Below are 26,778 nucleotides of genomic sequence, written 5' to 3'. Positions count from 1 at the left end.
ACACCACTGCAAACCCCGAGGACTGAAGTTGCTCAACCCTGCTGTAAGCTATAACTCCGTAAGCACGAACCGACGCTGACACATTTATGACGTCTTTTTTTGGTGCAGTCCAGACTGCACGGATGTTGGTTTTTGGTCTGGTCCAAACCAAATCTGCACCAATCATAGACATCGATGTTTGGTTCAGATTTGTCCGGTATGGACCAGCCTTGATTTGGCTCAAATATAGATGTCTATAAATTACATATTTTCAACTTTCATTCTGAACTGAAAATGGATCTAAATTCAATGACTGGAAAAATACGTATTGTAGACGTTTTTTCAACGTCATTTTGCTTACTGGGACTATTCCTCTAGGGGTGGCATTTTTTAGTTTTTGTTGCCTAGGGTGGCATAATGGCCAGGGCTGGCCCTTAGGGGACACCACCACTCAACACACCCTGTAACACTACTTAAGACAAATCTCGTATACCCAAATAATTCTCTGCAGCTGCCACCAGAACATCTATTTTCCTTGATTTACGTCCAATGTAATATCCACTGTGGTAGTACAGATGAAGACTGAGCTGGAATATCGCAAACTATTGAATAAAATTCCATATTGTATTCTGTCTCTGTTGTCATTCCTGTACTTGATTGAACCTGGTAACCTTACCATATGCAAACATTTGGTGGCAACGAAAAAAGGGATGGCGAACAACTTATTGACTAAGTTTTCCTCTTGCCACCACAGGTTTTTTTTTTTATTAGGTTAATGTGGACCCAGTGACTCAGACTTGAGCACTTATACCAGAACTTGAGCACTGGGACTTGGACTTCAGTTACAGTGACTCGTTTCTTGACCATTGGTGACTTGGACTTGGACTTGGACTGGAGCACAAGAGACTTGGGGCTCAACTCTGGACCCAAGGTATAGTCACTTGACTACATCACTGGTGGAGTGTACCTCCGGCTACATTGAGCCGGTATCAGTTGATGCATGTAAAAATGTTAAATGTTTTTATGTGTACCTTGTACCTGTATTTGGGTGCTTCAATCTGTAGTTTTTGTTAACTTCAATCCTCTGTTTTCCAATGGAGTATGAAGTTAGGGACTTCAAACATACACTACCACTCAAAACATGCACTACCACTCAATACTTTTATAAATATCAATTATTTAACGTTTACTGTATACCTGTGCTTGTCCTGATTACTATAGTTGTCCGTGGGAGTTGGAATCCAAAAAATAAATTGCATTCTATGCATCACTACCAAAATAATAACAAATATGCCGTGCAATGACGGGACTGCTCCGTTAACAAACAACGGCTCCCTTGGCAGGGGTGGCGTAAAATGATATTTCTATCAAAAACTACAGATTGCAGTAGAAAAGAACAGAGTTACACAGGACAAACAAAGGTACAAGGTATGTATTAAATAATAGACATTTTTACAAGTATCGACTGATGCCGACTAAGGCTGGGAATTGCCAGGGCCCTCAAGACATGATATTACCACGATACTTAGGTGTTGATACGATATGTATTGCGATTCGTTACACCGATGTTATTGCGTTCCAAACATATTGCTCACTATGTCAGCTGCAGGAGAGAGCATTAGAAAATTAGTTTTGATCAGTCATGGAAATAAAAGTGCTAAAGATATGTTGACTCGCTATTTAAAAAGAAGATGGAGAACAAGTTATAGGATGAAAAAACATGTTGGGAGACTATTTAAAAAGAAAAAGCTATAGGATAAAAAATACCAGAGCTTGGGCGCAGGTACAGCCGACTAGCGCTAGCAAAAGCTACCTTGCAAATGGATACTTGGAGTTAGGTCTGTGGCAGTCATGAAATTTTGTCGGCCGGTTATTGTCAAGCAAATAACTGCCTATCTCACGTAATTGACTGTTAATTAACATAAACTCGTTGAGCATCTCCTGGCTTCCATGCATAGACTACAAGCCACTGTTGCTGTAATGGGTGCGTGTCGGTGGCAGGGAAGTCAGGCGCAGGAAAACGAACTTGGTAAAAACGGAGTCATTTATTAAGTGCTCATACAACTCCAAAAAACAAAATATACAAAAACAACATAAGCGGGTACAAAACCCGTCGCACACCGACACATGACTTGCACAAACATACAATAAAACAATCTCCAACAAAACATGAGGGGAAACAGGGGGTTAAATACACAACATGTAATTGATGGGATTGGAACCAGGTGTGAAGGAAGACAAGACAAAACCAATGGAAAATGAAAAATGGATCAATGATGGCTAGAAGGTTGGTGACGTCGACTGCCGAACACCGCCCGAACAAGGAGAGGGACCGACTTCGGCGGAAGTCGTGACAGTACCCCACCCCACCCCCCCTTGCCGCGCGTCGGCACCGACCTCGGGGACGACCCGGAGGGCGAGGCGCAGGGCGATACGGATGGAGACGGTGGAAATGTCGCAGCATAGACGGATCCAACACGTCCTCCACTGGAACCCAGCATCTCTCCTCACTGAAGGCCCCTCGCCCGACGTCTCGAATCCAGTATGGAACGAACGGAGTACGCCGGGGGCCCCTCGATGTCCAGAGGGGGTGGAGGAACCTGGCCGGAGGAGAGACACATGGAACAGGGGGTTAATGCGGTAATCGGGGGAAAGCATACCTAGTAACATACCTAGTTCACTCGCCTCAGGACTTTAAATGGCCCCACAAACCGCGGACCCAGCTTCCGACAGGGCAGGCAGAAGGGCAAGTTTCGGGTCGAGAGCCAGACCCGGGCCCGCTTTCTGGCGCAGTACGGCGTGCTGTAGGTGGACATGGGCGGCCTCCCATGTTTCCTCCGTGTGCCGGAACAAGTCGTCCACCGCAGGAGCCTCGGTCTGACTCTGATGCCAAGGAGCCAGAACTGGCTGATACCCAATACACACTGGAAGGGAGAAAGGTTAGTGGAGGAGTGGAAGAGCGAGTTCTGGGCCATCTCTGCCCAGGGCACGAACGCTGCCCACTCCCCCGGCCGGTCCTGACAATAAGACCTCAGAAACCTACCCACATTCTGATTAACTCTCCACCTGCCAGTTACTCTTGAGGTGAAAACGTGAGGTAAGGCTGACCGAGACCCCCAGACGTTCCATGAACGCCCTCCAGACCCTCAACGTGAACTGGGGACCCCGATCAGACACTATATCCTCAGGCACCCCGTAGTGCCAGAAGACGTGTGTAAATAGAGCCTCCGCAGTCTGTAGGGCCGCAGGGAGACCGGGCAACGGGAGGAGACGACAGGACTTAGAAAAACGATCCACGGGCCTCCCGGGTGGCGCTGTACTGCAGCGCCAGCTGTGCCATCAGAGACTTTGGGTTCGCGCCCAGGCTCTGTCGTAACCGGCCGCGACCGGGAGGTCCGTGGGGCGACGCACAATTGGCCTAGCGTCGTCCGGGTTAGGGAGGGCTTGGCCGGTAGGGATATCCTTGTCTCATCGCGCACCAGCGACTCCTGTGGCGGGCCAGGCGCAGTGCGCGCTAACCAAGGTTGACAGGTGCACGGTGTTTCCTCCGACACATTGGTGCGGCGGGCTTCCGGGTTGGATGCGTGCTATGTTAAGAAGCAGTGCAGCTTGGTTGGGTTGTGTATCGGAGGACGCATGACTTTCAACCTTCGTCTCTCCCGAGCCCGTACGGGAGTTGTAGCGATGAGACAAGATAAGTAGCTACTAAAAACAATTGGATACCACGAAATTGGGGAGAAAAAAGGGATAAAAAAAATAATAATAAAAACGATCCACAACGACCAGGATGGTGTTACCCTGTGAAGGAGGAAGATCAGTCAGGAAATCCACCAACAGGTGCGACCATGGCTGTTGTGGAACAGGTAAGGGTTGTAACTAACCTCTGGGCAGGTGTCTAGGAGCCTTGCACTAGGCGCACACCGAGCAGGAGGAAACATAACCCTCACGTCCTTAGCTAAAGTGGGCCACCAGTACTTCCCACTAAGACAGCGCACCGTCCGACTGATACCAGGATGACCAGAGGAAGGTGATGTATGGGCCCAATAGATCAGCCGGTCTCGGACAGCAGACGGAACGCACAGATGCCCAGTCGGACACTGGAGGGGAGCGGGCTCTGCTCAATGTCCGTGTCCAGCTCCCACACTACCGGTGCCACCAGGCTAGAGACCGGGAGTATGGGAGTGGGATCCATGGGCCGCTCCTCTGTGTCATACAGCCAGGACAATGCGTCTGCCTTAACGTTCTGAAAACCTGGTCGGTAGGAAAGGGTAAACACAAAACGGGTGAAAAACATGGCCCACCATGCCTGGCGAGGGTTCAGTTTCCTCGCCGCCCAGGTGTACTCCAGATTGCGGTGGTCAGTCCAGATGAGAAAAGGGTGTTTAGCCCCCTCAAGCCAATGTCTCCACGCCTTCAAGACTTTGATGACAGCCAACAGCTCCCGGTCCCCCACATCATAGATTTGCTCCGCCAGGCTGAGTTTCTTCGAGAAGAAGGCACAGGGGCGGAGCTTAGGTGGCTTACCCGAGCGCTGAGAGAGCACCGCTCCTATCCCAGCCTCGGACGCGTCCACCTCCACTATGAACGCCAAAGAGGGATCCGGATGGGCCAACACGGGAGCCGAGGTAAACAGAGCCCTCAGGTGACTAAAAGCCCTGTCCGCCTCAGCTGTCCACTGCAAGCGCCCCGGTTCCCCCTTCAGCAGTGAGGTAATGGGAGCAGCCACCTGACCAAAACCCCGGATAAACCTCCTGTAGTAGTTGGCAAACCCTAAGAACCGCTGCACCTCCTGTACCGTGGTGGGAGTCGGCCAATTACGCAAGGCTGCAATGCGATCACTCTCCATCTCCACCCCCGAAGTGGAAATGTGATAGCCTAGGAAAGGAGACGGACTGTTGGAAGAACAGGCATTTCTCAGCCTTGACGTACAGGCAAATCCCGGATGCTGGGTACTATTTAATCATGCGCCAACAGGCGACCAAGCACTCTGCGCACCAGGGACACATGCTCAGCGAATGTAGTGGAGATCAAAATGTCATCAATATACACCACTACACCCTGCCCGTGCAGATCCCTGAAAATCTTGTCTACAAAGGCTTGGAAGACTGATGGCGCATTCATCAAACCGTACGGCATGACGGGGCGGCAGGGTAGCCTAGTGGTTAGAGTGTTGGACTAGTAACCGAAAGGTTGCAAGTTCAAATCCCCGAGCTGACAAAATCTGTCGTTATAGGCCGTCATTGAAAATAAGAATTTGTTCTTAACTGACTTGCCTAGTTAAATAAAGGTAAAATAAAAATATAAAATGACAAGGTACTCATAGTGCCCAGAGGTGGTACTGAAAGTCGTCTTCCACTCGTCTCCCTCTCGGATACACACCAGGTTGTAAGCGCTCCTGAGATCTAGTTTAGTGAAGAAGCGCTCCCCGTGCATTGACTCTATCGCTGTGGCTGTGAGCGGTAGCGGGTAGCTATACCTCACAGTGATCTGATTCAGATCCCAATAGTCAATACACAGGCGTAGAACTTCCTCCTTCTTCTTCACAAAAAAGAAACTCGAGGAGGCGGGTGAAGTGGAAGACCGAATGACGCAGTGATTCGGAGACATATGTTTCCATAGCATCCGTCGCCTCCTGTGAGAGGGGATACACGTGACTCCTGGGAAGTGCAGCGTCTACCAGGAGATCTATCGCACAATCACCCCGTCAATGAGGTGGTATTTGAGACGCCTTCTTTTTGGAGAAGGCGAGAGCCAAGTCAGCATATTCAGGGGGAATGCGCACGGTGGAGACCTGGTCTGGACTTTCCAACGTAGTAACACCTACGGAAACCCCTAAATACCTACCTGAGCACTGTCGTGACCACCCCGTGAGAGCCCTCTGTGGCCAAGAAACAGGGTGGTACTGTTGCCTAGGTTTATTAACACGCAGACGTTAGCAAGGCGTTGGTCTCATGTCATGCCAGTTAGACTTTCAATGGCAGGCTACAGCCACACGGTGGTACGGTTGCCTAGGCTTAATTTAGGCTCATATCACTCCCCATAGCGCACATTTTCAGGTGACTGCTATGCAAAAAGACTGCAGCTTGGTGTACGCGACGGAACTGCGCAGACAACCAACCGTTTTATGACAGCAATTGCTACACTAGTTTGTAAAGATAAAATGGCCAACTAATATACCAAATGGTTTCTTCAGCTGCACAAATAATTCACTCTTCCTCAAAATACCGAACAGTTGGCAGCAACACTAATTCTGCAGCTAACTAGCTACTACCACGTTCTAACTCATTTGTTGCACGTTTTCATTATTTATCGGAATGTCGGACACTCTAGGGGACGGAAAGTTGGAGCTGAAACAAGCCAGCAAAGAAGTAAAGGAGAGCGAGAACGTGGCGGAAAAATACTCAGCCATGACAGTGAGCAAGAACAGCGAAATTGTCATGGGTGAACTGTCAGTGTCGTCCGCTGCGTTTAGTGCGGTCCCTACTCACAAACCTGTCAAAAAGGTAAGAAACATTAGCTATGTACGTATGTGTTTATTTTGCTACTTTTCTTATCTTCACATCATGTCCCATTCAGGATGTCCCATCTAAACATAACGTAATTCAATTATATTATTGACTTCGTTAGTAGCTTCTGCAATCCAACCATTTATTCCCAATGTATTTATAGTATTATTGCAGGTGTACACTTGGTGCAGTAACTTACGGTCTATGTCTGTCACCCACCCCCATAACCAGTGTTGATTTTAGCATGTATATATTGGTGGGGCAAACACATTTTTTAGATGCATGCCAGCAGAGCCACTACACACGACACTAAACAATACATTAATTGCACTATAACGGTGACAAACGGTGCCCATAATTTCGATTAAGACATTAATGATTGAGCAAGGACGAATGTAGTCAATATAACTTTAAGTTCAGCACTTTTGAAATGAGCAGTGACAGAATTCAGTACATGGGCCGTTCTTACGGTATTCTACCTGTACACCAAGTCAGAACCATAGGATAAATAAAGGGGGTATATAAACAGACAATGAAAGCTCTTACAATATTCAATGTTTACATTTATCTATAACAGGATATAGGCCATGCACCACCAACAGTAGGCTAAGTTATGAGGGGTTAAAGGGACCAAATTATTAGAGTGAGGCACATGGGCTTCTAACAACATACTAGAGGTCGACCGAATATGATTTTTCAACGCCGATACCAATTATTGGAGGACCAAAAAAAGTTCATACCGATTAATTAGCTGATTTATATCTTTATTTATTTATTTGTAATAATGACAATTACAACAATACTGAATGAACACTTTTATTTGAACTTAATATAATACTTCAATAAAATAAATGTATCTTCAAATAAATAATGAAACATGTTCAATTTGGTTTAAATAATGCAAAAACAAAGTGTTGGAGAAGAAAGTAAAAGTGCAATATGTGCCATGTAAAAAAGCTAACGTTTAAGTTCCTTGCTCAGAACATGAGAACATATTAAAGCTGGTGGTTCCTTTTAACATGAGTCTTCAATATTCCCAGGTAAGAAGTTTTTGGTTGTAGTTATTATAGGAATTATAGGACTATTTCTCTCTATACCATTTGTATTTCATCAGCCTTTGACTATTGGATGTTTTTATAGGCACTATAGTATTGCCAGTGTAACAGTATAGCTCCCGTCCCTCTCCTCGCCCCTACCTGGGCTTGAACCAGGGACACATCGACAACAACCACCCTCGAAGCATCGTTACCTTTCGCTCCACAAAAGCCGCGGCCCTTGCAGAGCAAAGGGAACAACTACTTCAAGGTCTCAGAGTGAGTGACGTCACGATTGAAACGTTATTAGTGCGCACCCCGCTAACTAGCTAGCCATTTCACATCGGTTACACTAGCCTAATCTCGGGAGTTGATAGGCTTGAAGTCATAAACAGCTCAATGCTTGAAGCACAGCGAAGAGCTGCTGGCAAATAAATGAAAATGCTGTTTGAATGAATGCGTATGAGCCTGCTGCTGCCTACCACCACTCAGTCAGACTGCTCTATCAAATATCAAATCATATACTTAATTATAACATAATAACACACAGAAATACGAGCCTTAGGTCATTAATATGGTAAAATCTGGAAACTATCATTTTGAAAACAAGACGTTTATTCTTTCAGTGAATCTAACGAGTGGCATCCTTTAGTCTAAATATTGCCGTTACATTGCACAACCTTCAATGTTATGTCATAATTATGTACAATTCTGGCAAATGAATTACGGTCTTTGTAAGGAAGAAATGGTCTTCACACAGTTCGCAATGAGCCAGGCGGCCCAAAATGCTGCATATACCTTGACTCTGCTTGCACGAAAAGCAAGAGAAATGACACAATTTCCCTAGTTAAAATAAATTTATGTTAGCAGGCAATATTAACTAAAGATCCAGGTTTCAAAATATATACTTATGTATTGATTTTAATGAAAGGCATTGATGTTTATGGTTAGGTACACATTGGTGCAACGACAGTGCTTTTTTTGTGAATGCGCTTGTTAAATCATAACCCATTTGATGAGGTAGGCTGTGATTCGATGAGAAATTAACTGGCACCGCATCGATTATACGCAACGCAGGACAAGCTAGATAAACTAGTAATATCATCAACTCACCTTGTTGTGCTGTGCTCACTTGAACAGGAAGGTGGTGCGGCGGTCCTTTCTGTGGGCAAATGTTGTCATCAAACTTTGTCATCAGTCTGGCATTTCTGGGTTTATGGTGCTTTCAAGACAACTGGGAACTCTGGGGGGGGGGGGGGGGGGGACAAGGTCGAATCATGACGTCAGTGATCTTCAAGTTAGAGCTCTAGAAAGAGGCTTGAGTTCCCGACTTGGAATTCCGAGTTGGATGACCGTTCAAAGCGTATTTTACCAGTCGGACTAGAGAACTAGACTAGAGAACATTACCAACGTCTACGCTTGTATTTTCCACTGGCTGCCCCACCATCACAGAAAGCATTGAGGTAGGCTGAAACACCTGTATTTTGGAGCTGCCTTACCCAAGAATGCAAAAAAGAGACCATGTTTGTATGCGGCTTTATTAACTCAATGTTTATTTATAAATGTTTTTTATTTATTTTTTACATTGTTTGCAAACTGATGTGACACCTGCCCTGAATAATGCGACGCCACTGCCCATAACCAGACTTGGGCACAGTGTTAATGGAATTTGATTTATTGGCCACAAGCTGTCAGCTACAGTAAGGCCTAGTATGCATTTAAAGTTGGAATATGTAACTTTTTGGGCAACCCGACCAAATTCACATATAAATGTAAGTTGTAGATCTGTTCTATGTGCACAATTTCTATGCTTCCTGTTAAGTTTTAGTGTATTTTACTCAATAGTGTGCAACTGCAGTCTGCAATTTGTGGCGTTCCTGCAGGTACCCCCCCCCCCCAACACCCCATTGGTTCCTTCATGAAACCCCTCCCCTAAGCACCCCATTGGTTCCTGCATAAAATCAGTTAGCTAGCCAGCACACAGTGTCACTCCTCCTCCCGTCAAGTGGGGTGAAGGACATCCAGCTAGCTGGTTTCATGAAGGAATCAGTGGGATGCTTGAGGGGGGAACACCTGCAAATTGCTGGCCGCAATTGCACCCTTCTTTTTCCTTTCGGTTTTATACACCAGCTTCAAACTGCTGAAAATACAATATTTTTGGTTAATTAAAATATATTTCAGATGTTTAGATAATTACAGTGATTCTCAAAACTGCTTGTTTTGTCACAAAACTGAAATTAGGCGAACTATTCGAATTTTAGCACCCAGGAATAGGCAAAGTGGAGAAACTTCACACACATACAAACACACCTTGAAAAAAACACAATTAAAGGGGAATTTCACCCTGGTTCTGCCACGGCATATAGTCATTACTTTAATAACAACCTTACTTTTTTATCATTAACAAATACATTTATGCATATCTGGTCTGGGTGGGAAAGCCCCATGCCCATTTCATATCGGGTCCTACCTGCAACATCAGTAACACATGCTGCAACATCACTGTACAGCTCTAAGACTATATGGTCAGCAAGTGTGCAGGTGCCATGTCCTGTGTCACTAGTAACTTATTAAACAAGTGCCCTTTTTTATGTAGCTACTAAAACCTACTGACTTAGGTGTTTATCATCCATGGAAAGCATAGGAAATATGGTAACAATAGTATTATATGAACTCAGAAAATCAGCTTGGATAGCATTAGAAAGACTACCCTGTACAATCTCACCTTCTCATGCTCTGAATAAACATTAGCTTGGAGCGCTTTCCTGCGTTAGCACCCAGAAGCAGCCTGGCATATTATGCAAGCCAGAGGTGCAATGTTACACTCAATGAATGCACACACACACGCACACTTGGTGGTTGTTATGCAACACTGGTTCAAATCAATGATTTATGTGTGCACTAGATGACTGACAGGGTTTTATGTATAAAAACCTTTAAGTACCTTTTTTAAATGTTGATTGTTTTTTTTAGAAAGTATTAATGTCAATATCCCCACCAAAACAAAAAATACTTAAATGCATGTGATTTTGTCCTTTAAACATTTAAATTAAATACTGCAGAATTCCATTCATTCCTATGGACGTCTGCTTTTCTGAGTGCCAGTATGGCTTCAACGCCTCTCCATGGCCAAAACATAGCATCAGCAATCCAGAGTTTATACACATCATTGGTTGGAGTCCAGCAGGAAGTGAGTCTGAGAGCAATAGAAGTGGACATACAGTTTCAGAGTGAGAGCGAAAGGTTTTTGTTACATTTCAGTTTGTTCACACAGATTTATGGGCCTATTTGACATGATAATTCCAATACAGTGTAGGCTTATTATTCTTTTGTAGAGAAAATGTAAGGACAGATACAGACAAGGAGCTATAGGTGAGCAGTTATGCTGGGACTTGACCTTAGCTATGTGTGGGTGGTATTTGATATTTTATTAGGCTCCCCATTAGCTGTTGCAAAAGCAGCAGCTACTCTTCCTGGGGTCCACACAAAACATGAAACATAATACAGAATGACATAATACAGAACATCAATAGACAATAACAGCTCAAGGACAGAACTACATAAAAACATTTTAAAGGCACATGTAACCTACATATCAATGCATGCACCAAACTATCTAGGTCAAATAGGGGAGAAGTGTTTAGAGGTGTTTATCTGTTTTTTAAAAACCAGGTTGGCTGTTTATTTGAGCAATATGAGATGGAAGGAAGTAACATGCAAGGGCTCTATATAATATTGTACACTTTCTTGAATTTGTTCTGGATTTGGGGACTGTGAAAAGGCGGCATGTCTGGTGGGATAAATGTTTTTTGCTAGTGTTCAGTGGGCAGTTATACAACACAACAGAGCCACTGTTGCACTTTTTAAAAAGAGCATACATCCACAAACTACTCCTCTTGAAACTAGGGGGCACTATTTTTTATTTTTGGAAAAATAATGTTCCCAAAGTAAACCGCCTATTTCTCAGGACCAGATGCTAGAATATGCATATAATTGACAGATTAGGATAGAAAACACTCCAAAGTTTCCAAAACGGTCAAAATATTGTCTGTGAGTATAACAGAACTGATATTGCAGGCAAAACCCTGAGAAAAATCAAACCAGGAAGTGGCTTTTATTTTGAAAACTCCATGTTCCATAGCCTCCCATTGCTCCATTTAAAGGGATATCAACCAGATTCCTTTTCCCATCGCTTCTTCAAGGTTTCAACAGTCTTCAGACATAGTTTCAGGCTTTTATTTAGAAGAATGAGCGTGAACGACCACATTGCGTAAGTGGATAGGTGGGGGCTCTCAGTGAGTTGTATGCAAAAGAGAAAGGCGGCCATTGTTACTCCCGGTCCTAGTGAAAAGCCAACTGTCCCGGTTGATATATTATCGAATAGATATTTGAAAAACACCCTGAGGATTGATTATAAAAAACGTCTGACATGTTTCTGTGGACATTATGGATATAATTTGGAATTTTTGTCTGCGTTTTCGTGACCGCTCTTTCCGGTGGATTCCTGGGCATAACACACCAAACTAACTGAGGTATTTGGATATAAAAAATATCTTTATGGAACAAAAGGGACATTTGTTGTCTAACTGGGAATCTCATGAGTGAAAACATCCGATGATCATCAAAGGTAAACGATTAATTTGATTGCTTTTCTGATTTTCGTGACCAAGTTACCTGATGCTAAGTGTACTTATTGTTTTGTTGAGCGATCGATAAACTTACACAAACGCTTGTATTGCTTTCGCTGTAAAGCATCATTTCACAACAGGTGGATTAACAAAAGGCTAAGCTGTGTTTTGCAATATTGCACTTGTGATTTCATGAATATGAATATTTTCTAGTAATATTATTTGACTGTGGCGCTATGCTATTCAGCATTGCTGATGACAATTATCCCGGATCCAGTATGGGTGGTTCAGAGAGGTTAAAAGCGATACACTACTCTTGACACTTTGTCAGCCCATCTGTTTTTTCTCTCTGCTGTTTTTTCTCTTTTTCTCTCTCCCCTTAACCTATTTTCTCCAATCTTTCCATTCCCCTCTGCCCAAATCTCTCTGGTCTGTAGTTGTATCCACTATGACCGCTTAGTTGTTGATTTTCCCTGCTGTAGTACCATTGGGAGAAATACATTCCACCTACCTGTAAATTGTTTCCATTCCTGAAAGCAGCAGTCTTTTTTTTTGTTGTTGTTGAATTTTTACCCCCTTTTTCTCCCCAATTTCGTGGTATCTAATTGTTAGTAGCTACTATCTTGTCTCATCGCTACTACTCCCGTACGGGCTCGGGAGAGACGAAGGTTGAAAGTCATGCGTCCTCCGATACACAACCCAACCAAGCCGCACTGCTTCTTAACACAGCGCGCATCCAACCTGGAGGAAACACCATGCACCTGGCAAACTTGGTTAGCGTGCACTGCGCCCTGCCCGCCACAGGAGTCGCTGGTGCACGATGAGACAAGGATATCCCTACCGGCCAAACCCTCCCTAACCCGGACGACGCTATGCCAATTGTGCGTCGCCCCATGGACCTCCCGGTCACAGCCGGTTACGACAGAGCTTGGGCGCGAACCCAGAGTCTCTGGTGGCACAGCTGGCGCTTCAGTACAGCGCCCTTAACCACTGCGCCACCCGGGAGGCACGAAAGCAGCAGTCTTGTCATACATACCATTGGATATATGTCAAAACTCCCCAAGGAGATGTGGGTGTGGAGTCAGGCGCAGGAGAAACAAGTTCAGAATGAAAAGGGCGTTTAATAAACCAGTTCAAAAATCAAAAAAAGGATTGGTGGCAGCTAGTAGACCGGCGACGATGAACGCCGAGTGCCGCCCGAATAGGGAGAGGAGCCACAGTACATGACAGTACCCCCCCACCGTGACGCCGGCCTCGAGGACGACCCGGAGGGCGAGGCGCAGGGCGTTCAGAATGGAGGCGGTGGAACTCACCCAGCAGAGATGGGTCCAAGATGTCCCCCACCGGCACCCAGCACCTCTCCTCTGGACGTACCCCTCCCAATCCACGAGGTACTGCAGGCCCCGCACCCGAAGTCTAGAGTCCAGGCTGGACCGTACAGTGTACGCCAGACCCCCCTCGATGTCCAGGGGGGGCGGAGGGACCTCCCGTACCTCAATGTCCTATAGTGGACCAGCCACCACCGGCCTGAGGAGAGACACATGAAACGAGGGGTTAAGTGGGGAGCTGTAACCTATAACACACCTCGTTTATTCTCCTCAGGACTTTAAATGGCCCCACAAACCACAGACCCAGCTTCTGGCAGGGCAGGCGGAGAGGCAGGTTTCGGGTCACGAGCCAGACCCTGTCCCCTGGTGCGAACATGGGGGGCCTCACTACGGTGGCGAACAGCGCTCAGCTTCTGTCGCCCACCGGCCTGTTTAAGGGATTCCTGGATGGCTCTCCAGGTCTCCTTTGAGCGCTGCACCCAATCCTCCACCGCAGGAGCCTCTGACTTTGATGCCACGGTACCAGGACCGGCTGATAACCCAACACGCACTGAAACGGCGACAGGAGTGGCAAAGTGAATTCTGGGCCATCTCGGGCCATGGGACGAACCTCGCCCAATCTCCAGGCCGGTCCTGGCAATAAAACAGCAGAAACCTGCCCACATCTTGATTCACTCTCCACCTGCCCATTACTCTTGGGTTGAAAACCAGAGGTCAGGCTGATCGAGACCCTCCATGAACACCTTCCAAACCAGGAAAGTGAACTGGGGACCCCGATCAGAAATTATATCCTCAGGCACCCCGTAGTGCCAGAAGACGTGTGTAAACAGGGCCTTCACAGTCTGTAGGGCCGTAGGGAGACCCGGCAAAGGGAGGAGACGGCAGTACTTAGAGAACCGATCCACAACGACCAGGATTGTGTGTTCCCCTGTGACGGAGGAAGATCGGTAAGAAAGTCAACAGACAGGTGTGACCAAGGCCGCTGTGGAATGGGGAGGGGCTGTAACTTCCCTCTATGCAGGTGTCTAGGAGCCTTCCACTGAGCGCACACTGAACAGGAGGAAACATAAACCCTCACATCCTTAGCCAAGGTGGGCCACCAGTACTTCCCCCTAAGAGCCCGCACTGTCCTCTCAATCCACGGATGACCAGAGGAGGGTAGCGTGTGGGCCCACCTGATCAATCTATCACGAACACCAAGCGGGACGTACTTCCGGCCTGCTGGACACTGTGGTGGAGGAGGTTCTAACCGAGACGCCCGCTCGATGTCCGCGTCCACCTCCCATAACACCGGTGCCACCAGACAAGAGGCCGAAAGTATGGGGGTGGGATCTATGGGCCTCTCCTCGGTATCATAGAAACGGGACAGTGCGTCGGCCTTCGCATTACGGGAACCTGGTCTGTAAGAGATAGTAAGGCGAAACCTGGTAAAAAACATTGCTCACCTTGCCTGGCGAGGACTCAGTCTCCTCGCCGCACGGATGAACTCCAGATTACGGTGGTCAGTCCAGATGAGAAAAGAGTGTTTCGCCCCCTCAAGCCAATGTCTCCACACCTTCAGAGCTTTTACCACAGCCAGCAACTCCCAATCCCCCACATCATAGTTTCGCTCCGCCGGACTGAGCTTCCTTGAAAAGAAAGTGCAGGGGTGAAGCTACGGGGGCGCGCCTGAGCGCTGCGATAGCACGGCTCCAACCCCAGCCTCGGATGCGTCCACCTCCACTATAAATGGCAAAGAGGGGTCCGGATGCGCCAATACGGGAGCGTCGGTAAACAACGGTTTCAGACGACCAAAAGCTCTGTACGCCTCCGCCGACCACCGCAAACGCGCCGGCCCTCCCTTCAGCAGGGAGGTAATGGGAGCAGCCACCTGCCCAAAACCCCGGATAAACCTCTGGTAGTAATTGGCAAACCCTAAAAACCGCTGCACCTCCTTTACGTGGTCGGAGTCAGCCAATTACGCACGGCCGCAATGCGGTTACACTCCATCACCACCCCAGATGTGGAAATGCGATACCCCAGGAAAGAGACGGCTTGTTTGGAGAACACACATTTCTTGGCATTGACGTACAGGTCATGCTCCAACACTCGCCCAAGTACCTTGTGCACCAGAGACACATATGCGGCGCGTGTAGCAGAATAGATCAGAATGTCATCGATGTAAACCACTACACTCTGCCCGTGCAGGTCCCTGAGAATCTCTTCAACAAAGGATTGGAAAACTGCTGGAGCATTTTTCAACCCATAAGGCATGACGAGGTACTCATAATGGCCAAATGTGATACTGAACGCGGTTTTCCACTCATGTCCATCCCGGATTCGCTCCAAGTTATACGTGCTCCTAAGATCCAGTTTTGTGAATAAGCGTGCTCCGTGGAATGACTCCACCGCCGTGGCGATGAGAGGTAGCGGGTAACCCCTTCCATCACCACTGTGATGGAATTTAGACCTCTATAGTCAATGCACGGATGCAGGCCTATCTCCTTCTTCACAAAAAAGAAACTTGAGGAGACAGGTGATGTGGAGGGAATGTACCCCTTTCCCAGAGATTCGATGACATGTCTCCATAGCCACCGTCTCCTCCTGTGACAGGGGATACACGTGACTCCTGGGAAGTGCGGCGTTTACCTGGATGTTTACAGAAGGCGATTGCCAAATCGGCATATTCGGGGGGAATGCGCACAGTGGAGAATTGGTCTGGACTCTCCACCGTCGTTGCACCGATGGAAACTCCTACACACCTACCTGAGCACTCCTCTGACCTACCCTTAAGAGCCCCCTGTTTCCATTAAATTTTAGGATTGTGATAAGCCAACCAGGGAATACCCAGCCCCACTGGAAACGCAGGAGAATCAATTAGGAAGAGACTAATCCGCTCCTCATGACCGCCCCTGTGTCACCATGTCCAGTGGAACCGTGGCCTCCCTGATCAGCCCTGACCCTAACGGTCGACTATCTAGGGTGTGCACAGGGAAGGGTTGGTCTATCTGAACCAAGGGAATCCCTAACTTACACGTGAAACCGCGGTCCATAAAACTCCCTGCTGCGCCTGAATCGACTAGCGCCTTAAGCTGGGAATTAGGGGAAAAATCAGGAAAGGAAATCAACACATATATATGACCAACAGGGGCCTCTGGGTGAGCTGGGTGCTGACTCACCTGAGGTGTTCGAGTCGTGCTCTGCCTGCTCTCTCGACTCCCAGACGAGCTCCTCCACAACTGGTGCAGGAAGAGGCTCCTCCTCGGTTGCCCTAGCAGCAGCACCCACTAACTCCATGGGTGTCGGGGCAGGAGCGCTGGGGGGTGGAACGAACAGACCCTGATCAGGACGCCTGCGAGCAACCAGCAAGTTGACCAGCCTGATGGACATGTCTATTAGCTGGGCCATTGTGAGAGTAGTGTAACGACAGGCTAGCTCCCTGCGGACGTCCTCCCGCAGACTACACCTATAATTGTCCATCAGGGCCCTGTCATTCCACCCCGCGCCGGTGGCCAGGTTCCGGAACCCCAGCGCGAAATCCTGCGCGCTCCTTGTCTCCTGCCGTTAAGTGAAACAGCCGTTCACGCCCCGCTCTGCCCTCGGGTGGGTGATCGAACACTGCCCGGAAGCGGCAGGTGAACTCTGAGTAATGGTCCCTCGCTGAGTCCGGGCCCTCCCAGACCTCGTTGGCCCACTCCAGGGCTTTACCTGAAAGGCAGGAGACGAGGACGTTGACACTCTCCTCTCCCGAGGGAGTCGGGTGAACGGTCGCCAGATACAGCTGGAGCAGGAACCCCTTACACCCGGCAGCCGTCCCATCGTAGTCCCTCGGGAGAGCAAGTCGAATCCCGCTGGGGCCGGACGCCGCCAGAGAGGGTGGTGGTGCAGGATGGAGAGTGGCTGGAGACGGGGTAGGGAGGCCGCTCCTCTCCCATCTCTCCATTCTCGCCAACACCTGATCCATAGCTGTCCCCAAACGGTGTAATACCGCTGTATGTTGTTGCATGGACGGGGTGGGCGTGTCAGCTCCTGCTGACTCCATGATATCCGGTGCGGGATTCTGTCAAAACTCCCCAAGGAGATGTGGGTGTGGAGTCAGGCGCAGGAGAAACAAGTACAGAATGAATAGGGCGTTTAATAAACCAGCTCAAAAATCACAGGACACCTGACTACAACAGTAGCCATGAAACACACTCAGACACAGTCCAGGGAAAAACCATGTGTAAAACATGAACTAGCGAAAAACGCAACCCAAACTGACAGTAAACGAAAACAATCCCGCACAAAAACCCAAAGGAAATGTCGAGATAAATTCCCTCCTTAATTAACCAAAATGAAACCAGGTGAAAACACAAAACAGACATAACCAAAAGAAAAGGAAAAAGGATCAGTGGATCGGTGGCAGCTAGTAGACCGGCGACGACGACCGCCAAGCGCCGCCCGGACAGAGAGAGGAGCCACCTTCGGTGGAAGTCGTGACAATATAATGCCTTGGATGACTAACAATGGAGAGACTATCAGAAACTGGGATTTCCTTGACTTTATATGCGCTGATGAAGTCACTATCTTGACCCTGTGACTTCCTTAGCTTCTCAACTCTTACCCTCTGGTGACTTATTGGTGCTGTCAGTGACAGACATATCATTACTCATCCATGAAAGAGTTGATACTGACTTCATCTGTTTTCTGTTAATATAGCATTTCTTTCAAGAAACAGTTGTTTTGTTGTTATTGGACCTTCATTTGTTTCTGTTACTCAGTATGCTGGTCAGAGTAATACACCAACTGAACCGTGTTACTAGCTTTTGTGGGAGAGTTTTTATGTGTGTGTGTCTGTGTGGTGTTCACATGTAGTGAGAGCAGCATAAGCTTGTTTCCCACAAATCAAATCAAATTTTATTTGTCACATACGCTGAATAGAACAGGTGTAGTAGACCTTACAGTGAAATTCTTATTTACAAGCCTTTAACCAACAATGCAGTAGCTAAATACCTAACAAAAGTAAGAGTTAAGCATAACAAATAATTAGACAACACAGTAAATCACAATAGCGGGGCTATATACAGGGGGTACCGGTACAGAGTCATTGTGCGGGGGCACTGGTGTCGAGGTAATTATGTACATGTAGGTAGAGTTATCAAGGTGGCTATGTGTAGATCATAACAGAGTAGCGGCAGCGTGGGGGTGGGGGCGCAATGCAAATAGTCTGGGTAGTGCCGTGTCTTTGGCATCATTAAAAGTGAAGGCTGTTATTTTATCAAATCAATTCTCTGTAATTATTATTACGTGATTAAACTAATCATGTAAATGTAATTAACTAGGAAGTCGGGGCACCAAGGAAAATCTTCAGATTACAAAGTTATAATTTTCCTAATATACAGTGCCTTGCGAAAGTATTCGGCCCCCTTGAACTTTGCAACCTTTTGCCACATTTCAGGCTTCAAACATAAAGATATAAAACTGTATTTTTTGTGAAGAATCAACAACAAGTGGGACACAATCATGAAGTGGAACGACATTTATTGGATATTTCAAACTTTTTTAACAAATCAAAAACTGAAAAATTGGGCGTGCAAAATAGTTTGTTGGTTATGTGGACACCAGGGAACTTGAAGCTCTCAACCTGCTCCACTACAGCCCCGTCGAAGAGAATGGGAGTGTGCTCGGTCCTCCTTTTCCTGTAGTCCACAATCATCTCCTTTGTCTTTGTTGTTGTCGTCCTTGCACAACACGGTCAGGTCTCTGATATCCTCCCTATAGGCTGTCTCATCATTGTCAGTGATCTGGCCTACCACTGTTGTGTCATCAAATTTAATGATGGTGTTGGAGTTGTGCCTGGTCATGCAGCCATGAGTGAACAGGGAGTACAGGAGGGGACTGAGTACACACCCCTGAGGGGCCCCTGTGTTGAGGATCAGCGTGGCGTCTGTGTTGTTACCTACCCTTACCACCTGGGGGCGGCCCGTCAGGAAGTCCAGGATCCAGTTGCAGAGTGAGGTGTTTAGTCCCGGGGTCCTTAGCTTAGTCATGAGCTTTGAGGGCACTATGGTGTTGAACGCTGAGATGCAGTCAATGAATAGCATTCTCACATAGGTGTTCCTTTTCTCCAGGTGGGAAAGGGCAGTGTGGAGTGCAATAGAGATTGCATCATCTGTAGGTCTGTTGGGGCGGTATATGAATTTGAATGGGTCAAGGGTTTCTGGGATAATGGTGTTGATGTGAGCCATGACCAGCCTTTCAAAGCACTCATGGCTAAAGATGAGTGCTATGGGTTGGTAGTCATTTAGGCAGGTTATCTTAGTGTTCTTGGGCACAGGGACTATGTTGGTATTACAGAGTCAGACAGGGAGAGGTTGAAAATGTCTGTGAGTATAACAGAACTGATATGGCAGGCAATCCATCCAGATTTTTTTTCCCAGCTCACCACTGATTACAATATCTGTGGCTTTTTACAATGGCAATGGCGTTTTACAATTGCAATGGCTTTTTTGGGATATAAAGTAAACTTTATCAAACAAAAGGACTATTTGTTATGTAGCTGGGAACATTGTGATTGCAACCAGATGAAGATCTTCAAAGGTAAGTGATTTATTTTCTCGCTATTTCTGACTTTCGTGACGCCTCTGCTTGGTTGGAAATGTATGTAATGCTTTTGTGTGCGGGGCTCTATCCTCAGATAATCACATGGTGTGCTTTTGCCGTAAAGCCTTTTTGAAATCTGACAAAGCGGCTGGATTAACAAGAAGTTATGCTTTTAACTGATGTATAACACTTGTATTTTCATGAATGTTTAATATTACGATTTCTGTATTCTGAATTTCGCGCTCTGCAATTTCACCGGATGTTGTCGATGTGGGACGCTAGCGTCCCAATGAGCCCTAAGAAGTTAATACATGTCTGACAGACAAGTTCCTTACTTTCTCCCCCTTCCTCTTGCCTCTTCCATTTTTGCAGTAATGCTGCAATTAGTTGGTTGTAATTTTGAGTAGAGCAGACATTTTCATATATTTTTGTTAGCTCCATGTGTGACAACACAGTAATGTAAAAGTTGTGTTTTTTTTAATGATCCAATACAAAATATAATACACTTGTCATAATTTGGTTGTAATCCAGAGAGGTTAGAACAATTATCTAGATCCTCTGAGGCTGTGGAGGGTTCCTGAAACCTTTACTCTTCAGTTGTAACACACACACACTCCCTCCCTCACACGCACACACTCTCCATTTTCTCATATAAACACACACACACCACTCTCTCTCCCACAAAGCCTACACACACTACTGCCAACTTTAAAAACATTAGCCACCAATAAGAATGTAAGGAGTACCAGAAAGATGGATTCTTTAATATAGTTTAGGATGACATTTTTAGGCCTATATTAATCCTACTTTTTGAAGCGCATCTCGTGACTAGCAGACATGACAGTAAAACAATTAGGTTTTTAAAGAGAAGTGTATCAAAACCAGAGGTCGACTGATTAATCAGCATGGCCGATTAATTAGGGCCGATTTTCAAGTTTTCATAACAATCAGTAATCTACCTTTTTGGATGCTGATTATGGCCGATTACATTGCAATCCATGAGGAAACTGTGTGGCAGGCTGACCACCTGTTACGTGAGTGTAGCGTCAAAAGGACCTTGTGGCAGCAAGGAGCCAAGGTAAGTTGCTAGCTAGCATTAAACTTATCTTATAAAAAACAATCGATCTTCACATAATTACTAGTTAACTACACATGGTTGATGATATTACTAGGTTAACTAGCTTGTCCTACGCATATAATTAATTCAGTGCCTGTTAATTTATCATCGAATGACAGCCTATTTCAACTTGATGAAACGGGTGATGATTTAACAAAAGCGCATTTGCGAAAAAGCAAATTTGTTCCACAAATGTACCTAACCATAAACATCAATGCTTTTCTTAAAATCATTACACAGAGGTATATATTTTTAAACCTGGATATTTAGTTAAAATAAATACATGTTAGCAGGCAATATTAACTAGGGAAATTATGTCACTTCTCTTGCGTTCAGTGCAAGCAGAGTCAGGATATATGCAACAGTTTGGGCCGCCTGGATCATTGCGAACTGTTTCTTCCTAACAAAGACCATAATTAATTTGCTAGAAATGTACAGAAATATGACATAACATTGAAGATTGTGAAATGTAACAGCAATATTTAGACTTAGGGTTGCCACCCGTTTGACAAAATACGGAATGGTTCCGTATTTCACTAAAATAATAAACATTTTGTTTTCGAAATGATAGTTTTTCGTATTTCTGTGTGTTTATTATAAGTCTATGATTTGATATTTGATAGAGCAGTCTGACTTAGTGGTGGTAGGCAGCAGCAGGCTCGTAAGCATTCATTCAAACAGCTCTTTACTGCGTTTGCCAGCAGCTCTTCGCAATGCTTGAAGCACAGCGCTGTTTATGACTTCAAGCCTATCAACTCCCGAGATTAGGCTGGCAATACTAAAGTGCCTATAAGAACATACAATAGTCAAAGGTATATGAAATACAAATGGTATAGAGAGAAATAGTCGACGCATCATAATTCCTGTAATTACTACAACCTAAAACTTCTTAGCTGGGAATATTGAACCACCAGCTTTCATATGTTCTCATGTTCTGAGCAAGGAACTTAAATGTTAGCTTTTTTACATGGCACATATTGCACTTTTACTTTTTTCTCCAACACTGAATTTTTGCTTTATTTAAACCAAATTGAACATGTTTCATTATTTATTTGAGACTAAATAGATGTTATTTATGTATTATGTTAAGTTAAAATAAGAGTTAATTGTTCCTTCAGTATTGATGTAATTGTCATTATTACAAATATATATATAAAAATCGGCCGATTAACCGGTATGGCTTTTTTTGGGTCCTTCAATAATCGGTATCATAATCGGTCTAATCAAAACACCAATAGTGCTAGGCTGTGAGAAATATCACTGATATAATTATTCTGAAAGAAAGCTTCTAAGAACTAGTGTTGCACGGTATACTGGTAATAATCATGTTACTAAGATGTCATGATACTTATGGTCCCAACATTTTAGGATACCGTAGTATTTCATATGATATTACCACATTTTCCGGCCCGACTGATCTAAAGAACCTGTTTATAAGTGTCTGTTAGAAAATGTTCATAAATTCAGTTACATTTTTTAAGCAACAGACACTTACATGGCAGTTGGATATTCCCCAGTGAAGCATGAAGTGTGCTTAAATAAAAGTTCCCTTTGGTATGGTAGTACGTTTTATTATGGTTTATATTGTAATGAGGTCACTGGGGTCACTGCTGATCCTCATCATAGAGGAGCATGGTTTGGCGGCCAGGTGCGGGTACTATTGGCTAATGGAATTAAATGGCTAATGACTGACTGCTCACTCTAAAACCACACTGGTGGTGGTGGTGGTGGAGGTGAACAATTTGGTGTAAGTAGGATGGGTCAGAATAGTGGGTATTTTTAGGCTGGACCATATCTGTGGGCCTGGTCAGATCTGCTGCAGTGCTTTTAGGCTTATGGAAATAGGCTTTAATTCCCTTTCAATCCTTTTTATTAGCCAATGACCTCAGGCTCAATTAGCAAGCAGCCACTGCCGGGATTTCACAGGATGGAAAGGGGCACGAAACTTACAAAATCGAAGGGAATGGAACATTAGCAGAGAGACTGTGAGAGGGAACAGATCCAGACTGAGACAATACTGCAAACAGGGAAACGACTCAAGTTAAGAACAGAAGGAGAGAGGAGGGAAGTGGATTGGTCAGGTGGCTGATGGTGGGGGCTACGGTACGGCCCTCTTTTGCCCTCCTGGAGTGGATATTGCTATGATAACAGATGCTGAACGTAACAGCCAGGAGAAGAGCTTGAGCACTGGTGAGGGATGAACGTGGAGCCTGTACTGCAAGTGGGGGGTATGGAGCTACAAGCGGGAGCCATGGCTCAGGCACACAGACACAGGGTGAGTGAGTGGGTGAGGAGTAGTTCTATGCACTGCTCCATAAAAACCCTCTATGACTGAGCCATGCAGCCTGACCGTGTCTCACTTAGGAAGATAAAATAATCAGTAATTTTATATTTGCCTTTTTTTCAGCTCAGTTTATTTTTTTTCAAAAGGTTGTGAACTTTCAACACCCTTAAGGTGATATGAGTCACATTGTAGCAAAGTTACAATGCAAACATTTTAATGCTAACTTGCTCAGTTATATTGGTAAGGTAGATAGGGAATCTCCCCTCTAAGCATATGCTGTCAAATGTTTTTCTTTGCAATTGATAGAGGTCAGCTTTCTGAAAGAGGATTATGGATGTGTACTGAATTTTGCTGTTGTGCGGTCCCGGTTCTCTACAAAAATGAATTAGACTAAAATTCAGCTAAATATTTTTTTATGTATTTGTTTGGGGTCCCCGAAAAAGTCACTTGTGGGCCATTATTGGTCCACGGGCCGCCTATTGCCGACCCCCTGTGATAGAGAGTATTATGGTGGAAACAGTTCTTATAGCCGACAATAACTTTCGAACGTCAGATTGGCAGTTACCTCAATTCCGGCTTCAATTTAGACTCCTCTGCCCTGGGCTATTTCTGTACAACCCAATTTTCGGGGTATCAAGAGGAAACGCCTGCGTTAGAGGCAAGAGAGGGGGAGTTCTGGTGAGATTTAAGCAAAGGTAAAACTGGCCACCTCTTCCCTCTAGTCTATTGGCCAATGTACAGTCACTTGATCATAATATGATTGACCTCCAATTGCGCATTTTCTACCAATGGAACTTGCGTAACAGCAAGTATTTCTGCTTTTCTGAAACATGGCTTTTGAACAAGATATCCACCATGGCAATCCAACTCGATGGATTCTCCATTCTCCGAGCGGACACGACAGTGAAGTCAGGGAAATCGAGAGAGGAAGAGGGGTTTGCCTCTTCATCAACAACAACATGGTGTGCTGACTCGAGCACAGTGGGCCCATTGTTCACTCATCTTGGAGTACCTGATGGTCAAATGCCGACCCTTCTACCTCCCGAGGGAATTTTAAGCTGTTATTGACTGTTGTATACATTCCACATTCCATTCCATTTAACAAACTGTACAAGGCTATAAACAAGCAGGAAAATTTCACCCAGAGGCTGCTTTCCTTGTTGCCAGCGATTTTAGTTATGCATCATTAAGACACGTGATGCCCAACTTCCATCAACATGCTTTCTTTGCCACTAGGGGTGATAAAGTCAGAGACCACTGTTACTCTACCCACAAGCAAGCATACAAGGCACTCCCTCGTCCCCCATTCTGCGAATCGGATCATGACTCCGTACTCCTGCTTCCTGGTTACAAGCAGAAGCTCAAACAGGAAGTACCCATAACTCTCGCCTTTGAGAAATGGTCATCAGAATCAGAGATTATGCTACAGGACTGCTTTTGCTAGCTCTGACTGAAATATGTTCTGAGGTGCCGCCGATAGCATCGACCAGCTAACAACCTCCGTCACTGGCGACATTAGGAAATGCATCGTCGACGTTGTCCCCACTGTGATGGTTTACTGCTTCCTCAATCAAAGCCCTGGATTAAAGATGCACTGCATAAATCTCTCCACCATTTCCTGGTTGCTAAGGTTGCTAAAATTCTAATAGTTCGCCTAATTTCAGTTTGTGACAAAGGCAAGCATAGTGTAGAGAATCATTGTTCATTCTAAACCGCTGTGAAATATATATTTTCCATAACCAACAATATTGTATTTTCAGCTGTTTGAAGCTGATGTCCAAACCAAAAGTAAAAGATGCAAAAACTAAACTTAAGAACAGGAAGTATAGAAATAATGCGCATAGAACAGATTTACCGCTTCTTGCTTTCAATGAGAATGAAAGATCTGTCACATCCTGACCCTAGTTCTTGTGTTATTTGTTTGTTTTAGTTGGTCAGGACGTTAGTTGGGTGGGCATTCTATGTTTTGTGTTTCTAGGTTGGTTTTCTGTGTTCGGCCTAGTATGGTTCTCAATCATACTATGAGAATCATACTTAGGTAGCCTTCACTGTTGTTTTGGTGTTTGATTGTTTCCATGTCTGTGTTTGTTCGCCACATGGTACTGTTTCGGTTTTGTTCACGTTTATTGTTTTGTATTCATTGAGTGTTCAGTTTATGTTTTAAATAAACAACCATGGACACTTACCATGCCGCATCCTGGTCCGATCCTTGCTACACCTCCTCTTCAGACGAAGAGGAGGAAAACCATTACAAGATCTATAACTCACATTTCTATGTGATCTATTAACTCACAACAAAAAGTTACAAATTGCAGCTTTAACACAGAGGTTGATGCTAAACTAAAGGACAGGGATAACGCACATAAGGCTATCGCAGACAACCCTGTGGCTACAGCTGAGGACTACGACCTCCACAGAGTCCTCAAACGAGCAAAGGGACAGCACAGAACCTAGGAGGCTCATGGTTCTCACCCCCTTCCATAGACATACACAGTAATTATGACGTCCTCCAGCCTATCGGAGCTCTTGCAGCATGAACAGACATATGTTGCCCACCCAATCAAAGGATCAGAGAATGAATATAGTACTGAAAGCCTAAGATGCAGCTAGCTAGTACTGCAGTGCAAAACTTTTTTGTGAATGGTTGACTGCGAGAGAAGACAATAGTTGAACAGTTTTTGAACAAATTAATATCTTCCAAAATGAAGAAGCAAGACATCTCGTAATATTATTTCAGTTTCACTTGCTTAGCTAGCAAATGCAGCTAGCTAGTTTAGCCTACTCAAACACCCTGCTCAAACAGAGGGATGCTATGTTAGCTAGCTGGCTATGACTATCCAACACAACACTGGAACTCTTCCAAGTCAAGGTAAGCTTTTGGTTTTACTCATCTATTGCCACCGCGGCCCGCCAGTGTAACTGCTTACTTGACTGTACACTAACTTTACTGCATGATTGTAGCGGGTTGACTAAAGCATTAGTTCTATTAGCTATGTTGACTATGATGTTACTTTAGCTAATATAGTGACAAAGATGTAGGCTATGTGTAGCAGTTATGATATGATTTGGCTTGGAAAGGTTTTTTCGTCTGGTCACTTACAGCTAATGTGTTGTGCATTGAAGTCCACACGCGATGGGACAAGGTGAGTGGAGGAGAGTGCATAACGTTAGATGTGGGAAGGAATACAACGTGGCTGCTATGAAATTGAACTGTGTTTACGCGTGATCAGGGGTGTATTTTTTTAGCCGATAATGTTGAAAAAAACATTCTTAAAAGAAAGCAAACTGAACAAAACAGGGATGAACATACCTGAATTTGTCCAATAGAAACTCCTTTGCAA

At 45.3% G+C, this 26,778-nt stretch overlaps 1 protein-coding gene across 4 annotated transcripts in view; it reads left to right on the top strand.

Moving 5' to 3' along the window:
* Positions 1–5,521: 5,521 nt before the first annotated feature.
* LOC110494352 (S-adenosylhomocysteine hydrolase-like protein 1) overlaps positions 5,522–26,778 on the top strand; it is a 62,085-nt gene continuing 40,828 nt past the window's right edge. For 2 of the 4 annotated variants that reach the window (XM_021569325.3, XM_090205738.1), the window contains exon 1: positions 5,522–6,482. In XM_021569325.3, the coding sequence (XP_021425000.3) occupies positions 6,294–6,482 (189 nt within the window). In that variant the 5' untranslated portion in view covers positions 5,522–6,293. The remainder of the gene's footprint in view (positions 6,483–26,778) is intronic. The other 2 variants (XM_090205740.1, XM_090205739.1) reach the window with 1 other exon arrangement.

The sequence above is a fragment of the Oncorhynchus mykiss genome, chromosome 17 (genome assembly GCF_057628025.1).
Source record: "Oncorhynchus mykiss isolate SJ-2025 chromosome 17, ASM5762802v1, whole genome shotgun sequence".
NCBI lineage: Eukaryota > Metazoa > Chordata > Actinopteri > Salmoniformes > Salmonidae > Oncorhynchus > Oncorhynchus mykiss.
The sequence above is the reverse complement of the archived record's forward strand: the minus strand, read 5'-3'. Positions and strand labels throughout refer to the sequence as shown.